General features: G+C 45.7%; 1 protein-coding gene across 1 annotated transcript in view; it reads left to right on the top strand.

Moving 5' to 3' along the window:
• The first annotated feature begins 739 nt into the window (after positions 1–739).
• Positions 740–6,000, top strand: part of TLL1 (tolloid like 1) — a 142,669-nt gene continuing 137,408 nt past the window's right edge. The window contains exons 1-2 of the mRNA XM_075860269.1: positions 740–1,142; positions 3,772–4,264. Coding sequence (XP_075716384.1) covers positions 4,111–4,264 — 154 coding nt within the window. The 5' untranslated portion in view covers positions 740–1,142; positions 3,772–4,110. The remainder of the gene's footprint in view (positions 1,143–3,771; positions 4,265–6,000) is intronic.

The raw sequence follows: 6,000 nt of genomic DNA, 5'->3' as shown, positions 1-6,000 counted from the left end.
TGCTGTGATAAATCGATATCCATAGGAATGGATTGAGTCACTTGAAAATCTTTTAAAAATCTCTCCCGACTAATGTGTGTATCTCTAAAATCCCAGTATGTGGTGGAAAAAAAAATTGCTAACAAATCGTTTTACAGCAATTTTGAAGAGATTTTCAAGCTTCTCAATGCATTGTTATGGACAGCGATATCAGAGCGATTGTTTTGTAGCGATATAAATAGCCCCAGCCGAATGAAGTCCTATAGACAGCTATTAAATTGTTTGCTACAAATTAAAATTTCTGGCCAATATATTCCACCCCTCAAGGGTAAGAACACACAGCGGAAACCACGGCCCCATGTGGTGGCGAATGGCCGAACGATTAACCGCAAAATTTCTAGGACCATTTGCCACCGAATGGGATTGTCTATTGCCGCCTCAGTGTTCTTACCCATTTTAACAAGATAATCAATGTCATTTACTTTAGCTGTCAGTGGTTAATGTTATGGGGTATAGTAACAATAAATCAGTGGTAGCTGTAAATCCATGTGCAGACATCTCTTGTGACCATCAGCACATGCCCTCAGGTAAACAGTGAGGAGGAATGGCCTGACATAGGGATTGAGAAAACATTGGTGTCAAGTGTGACACCCTGCAGGATTAGAGATGTCTGTGAACCCCCTCCCCTCACATCAGACTGGGGAGGAGAGGGGGAGGGGCTGAGGCTCAGCGCTCTAAATCTCACCTTACTTTGCTACGACTTTCAAATGTAATTACTACAGCGGGATTATCAAGTACTGTGCAGCGCTCCTCCTGCGACTACTACTCCCACTATGCTTGCAGCATTGCTCCTGTAACTTCACCATAGCTGGGGGTAGTATATCTGTGCATGTTATGTCCTGTATCAGAGGCACTTGGAGTATTTCAGGGATATGCACTGACCTGAAGGCTCCAGCCATAGTCTTCTTCTAGATAGACCTGCCTGTATCCACCACTTGGCTTGGGCTTTGCAGGTCAATCAATGGATCTTTTATACCCCCTGGATGAAGTATAAGGCTGAGAGTTTACACTGAGCGCTGCTCACACCGGGAGTCCAGCGGGTCCTGCTGCAGCGCGTTATTCTGTGTGAGGATCCTTCCCACCCCGGAGAAGACCACGTCTAGGTGTGTACATGTCTCTATGTTCCTCCATGAGTGCAGGGTGTCGTGTATGAGGGGAGCGGGACCCGGTTGTACGGTGCGGGATGCTGCCGACCACTGCTCGGTGTATGGAGCCGGTATGTTCCGTAACTTCATAGAAAGGTTTATGGACGTGAATACCCAGTCAATATATGGGATATACAATGATCGGTATCTGTGTCCTACAGCTTACTCAGTATATAGGGTTCTCAGGGTCAGTATATGGGGTGTACAATGCTCAGGGTCAGTATATGGGGTGTACAATGCTCAGGGTCAGTATATGGGGTGTACAGTGCTCAGGGTCAGTATATGAGGTGTACATTGCTCAGGGTCAGTATATGGGGTGTACAGTGCTCAGGGTCAGTATATGAGGTGTACAGTGCTCAGGGTCAGTATATGGGGTATACAATGCCCAGGGTCAGTATATGGGGTGTACAGTGCCCAGGGTCAGTATATGAGGTGTACATTGCTCAGGGTCAGTATATGAGGTGTACAGTGCTCAGGGTCAGTATATGAGGTGTACATTGCTCAGGGTCAGTATATGGGGTGTACAGTGCTCAGGGTCAGTATATGAGGTGTACTATGCTCAGGGTCAGTATATGGGGTGTACAATGCCCAGGGTCAGTATATGGGGTGTACAGTGCTCAGGGTCAGTATATGAGGTATACAGTGCTCAGGGTCAGTATATGAGGTGTACAGTGCTCAGGGTCAGTATATGAGGTGTACAATGCTCAGGGTCAGTATATGGGGTGTACAATGCTCAGGGTCAGTATATGAGGTGTACAATGCTCAGGGTCAGTATATGAGGTGTACAATGCTCAGGGTCAGTATATGAGGTGTACAATGCTCAGGGTCAGTATATGAGGTGTACAATGCTCAGGGTCAGTATGAGGTGTACAATGCTCAGGGTCAGTATATGAGGTGTACAATGCTCAGGGTCAGTATATGAGGTGTACAATGCTCAGGGTCAGTATGAGGTGTACAATGCTCAGGGTCAGTATGAGGTGTACAATGCTCAGGGTCAGTATATGGGGTGTACAATGCTCAGGGTCAGTATATGAGGTGTACAATGCTCAGGGTCAGTATGAGGTGTACAATGCTCAGGGTCAGTATATGAGGTGTACAATGCTCAGGGTCAGTATGAGGTGTACAATGCTCAGGGTCAGTATATGAAGTGTACTAGGGTCAGTATATGAGGTGTACAGTGCTCAGGGTCAGTATATGAGGTGTACAGTGCTCAGGGTCAGTATATGGGGTGTACAGTGCCTAGGGTCAGTATATGGGGTGTACAATTCTCAGGGTCAGTATATGAGGTGTACAATGCTCAGGGTCAGTATGAGGTGTACAATGCTCAGGGTCAGTATGAGGTGTACAATGCTCAGGGTCAGTATATGAAGTGTACTAGGGTCAGTATATGAGGTGTACAGTGCTCAGGGTCAGTATATGAGGTGTACAGTGCTCAGGGTCAGTATGAGGTGTACAATGCTCAGGGTCAGTATATGGGGTGTACAGTGCTCAGGGTCAGTATATGAGGTGTACAGTGCTCAGGGTCAGTATATGAGGTGTACAGTGCTCAGGGTCAGTATATGAGGTGTACAGTGCTCAGGGTCAGTATATGAGGTGTACAATGCTCAGGGTCAGTATATGAGGTGTACAATGCTCAGGGTCAGTATATGGGGTGTACATTGCTCAGGGTCAGTATATGGGGTGTACATTGCTCAGGGTCAGTATATGGGGTGTACAGTGCTCAGGGTCAGTATATGAGGTGTACAGTGCTCAGGGTCAGTATATGAGGTGTACAGTGCTCAGGGTCAGTATATGAGGTGTACAGTGCTCAGGGTCAGTATATGAGGTGTACAGTGCTCAGGGTCAGTATATGAGGTGTACAGTGCTCAGGGTCAGTATATGAGGTGTACAGTGCTCAGGGTCAGTATATGAGGTGTACAGTGCTCAGGGTCAGTATATGAGGTGTACAGTGCTCAGGGTCAGTATATGAGGTGTACATTGCTCAGGGTCAGTATATGGGGTGTACAGTGCTCAGGGTCAGTATATGAGATGTACAGTGCTCAGGGTCAGTATATGGGGTGTACAGTGCTCAGGGTCAGTATATGAGGTGTACTATGCTCAGGGTCAGTATGAGGTGTACATTGCTCAGGGTCAGTATATGGGGTGTACAGTGCTCAGGGTCAGTATATGAGGTGTACAGTGCTCAGGGTCAGTATATGGGGTGTACAGTGCTCAGGGTCAGTATATGAGGTGTACAGTGCTCAGGGTCAGTATGAGGTGTACATTGCTCAGGGTCAGTATATGGGGTGTACAATGCTCAGGGTCAGTATATGAGGTGTACAATGCTCAGGGTCAGTATATGAGGTGTACAGTGCTCAGGGTCAGTATATGGGGTGTACAGTGCTCAGGGTCAGTATATGAGGTGTACAGTGCTCAGGGTCAGTATATGGGGTGTACAGTGCCTAGGGTCAGTATATGGGGTGAACGTTACTATGCATATAGTGTATAGATTGTACAATCAGTGCACACAGCCCCCCTCAGTATATGGGGTGCACACTGATCACTGTTTGACTTTCCATCTGATTGTTTTGCCTGTTCCCATCCTCAGCTTGTCAGATGTACTGTTGTACAGATCAGGTTTTCTTGGCTGCCGGCCTGTGTACTGGGAGAAAGTGGATGAAGAAGCAGCAGCCTCAGAGCCTGGTCTACAGGCAGCAGACATAGGGCCACCCTATTGTGTCTTATGGGAGTCTTATCAGTACTAACAAGCATCCATCAAGATCCTCCGACAGTGGCTCATCCTGCTGGAACAACTTTTCCCTCGGCTGCTGCATGTGATCATTGTTTAGATCTGATGAGAAAGGGAAGACCATTGTAATTGAGGGAGCCATCCCCATATTAACTCTCTCACTGCTGGTGTCACAGCTCTACAGCCCTGCACTGTGCAATGAACATGCTCCCCTGGCTCCTCTTCTTCCTCACTGGCTGGACTTTCTGTGAAAAGTTCTCTCTATCTTATGGCCTTGACTACGATTATCCTTATTATGACACCGAGGAAGAAAAATCTGAGGTCATTGACTACAAGGATCCTTGTAAAGCTGGTAAGTTCCCATATTTCTCATTCAGAGCTGTAATCGCCGTACACCATGCAGCATCTAATGCGTCTTAGCGTATTATAGGGCTCACGTGTGGCTGCCATTGGGCTGGCTGGTGTATTTGTCATTCATTTGTTGAAGAATATTCACCCCTGTAAGAAAAGAAAATCACCAGAAAATATTAATCTTAAAGTTTTGGCCTCTTGTGTCAAGTTGTAAAAAAAAATAAAAAAATCCTACTCTGCTGTTCCTAAGTCACATCTGCTTGCAAAGTTTTGTCACCACTGCCAAAGTGGTTATCCTTACACGTCTCCCAAAGGTGATCACCCAGCTTTCCTAGATTCCTGAACAACAAGTCTGCCTAGCGATGCAGGCCATTACTACTCTTACACGGCAGTTTCCAAGAAAAAAATTATAAGGGAAAGATTCGCCCCTCTTACGTTTTTTTTTTTTTTTTGGGCACACTCCTGGTTTTGGCTTTCAAATACTAATGCAAAGTAGGTGTGGGGGGTGTATCGCTAGACATCTGGTCAGATTCAGGAGTCGGTATGTACACACGGTGCGGTCAAATTGCGGTTTATTGCTGCGATTACAGTGAAATTGCCGTGGATTTGATCGCACTGCCTGAATATACCTGTAAGTGATCACCTTTGTGTGAAATTGGTCGACACACCTTTTCTGGGAGCAGATATAAGGAATAAACAGCTGAGTAGAAATTTTAACACGTTGAAGGATGAGAATGAATAAAAATGATTTTATTTTCCTCTTCCAATGCTGTTTCGTTGTATGTGCGGTCCCTAGATGTGATGGACGTAAGTCAGGTGATCCTGTAATGGTTCACACTGATGCTTATAAATAGAAAATAATCCATAATAAATAGCGTTACCGTGAGCGTCCTGCCGCACCGGCGGATCGCAGCTGTGGGGATACATAATGCTACTCCTTCCCACGCACAAGCGTGGATGTCAACCCTTTGTGTATAAATATAATTTTAATAGCTTTTGTTATTCTAGTTGGCGTTATTATATCAGTTGTAAGTACTTTGAAGTGCTTCACCATACTATAGGAATGAGAGCCAGCTTCTATAGGCGGGAGCTTCCCACCTTTGATCCTGTGTTACAGATGCAGCAGTGCTGAACTTCTCAGATACAATAGAACAGAGTTTGTCATGTGGCACAAAACACATTGTGATATCGACATTCATTATCAATAGTTTTCCATAGGACTGTAGATAACGCAGTGGGTTTCTCTTAACCCATATCATTATTATGATGTGTAATAAATAACCACAACTCTGCTCTGCTACATCTGGACATCCGTGTACTTATTACCTGGGACACTAATACTATGACTGAGAATTCCCCTTTGTTTATTAACATGTCATATCCTATCCAAGGCTTCACGTGTCCGGGCTGAGAGGGTGGAGGAAGGAGAGTTGGGTGTAACTTTCATACAGGAGGAGGAGGTGCTGTCTCCTTCCTCTCCCGGATTTATTACCCCCTCACACATATGTGAAGGGCTGCAGTTACCATTCTGTCCCTGCTGTACTAACAGCCTGGGGTCCTGACTATGCCACACGTGCCGCATTGTTTCTGTACTCATTACCACATGCCCCTTATGGGGAAATTCTTCCCAAGCTTTACCACAGATTACAAAGCAGTGGGATGGCGTTTCTATTCATTTTCGTGTTGGTCGACAAACGTGACTTGTTGCAAATGCCAAATATACTATTCCTTATACAA

The sequence above is a fragment of the Rhinoderma darwinii genome, chromosome 1 (genome assembly GCF_050947455.1).
Source record: "Rhinoderma darwinii isolate aRhiDar2 chromosome 1, aRhiDar2.hap1, whole genome shotgun sequence".
Lineage (NCBI taxonomy): Eukaryota > Metazoa > Chordata > Amphibia > Anura > Rhinodermatidae > Rhinoderma > Rhinoderma darwinii.
The sequence above is the reverse complement of the archived record's forward strand: the minus strand, read 5'-3'. Positions and strand labels throughout refer to the sequence as shown.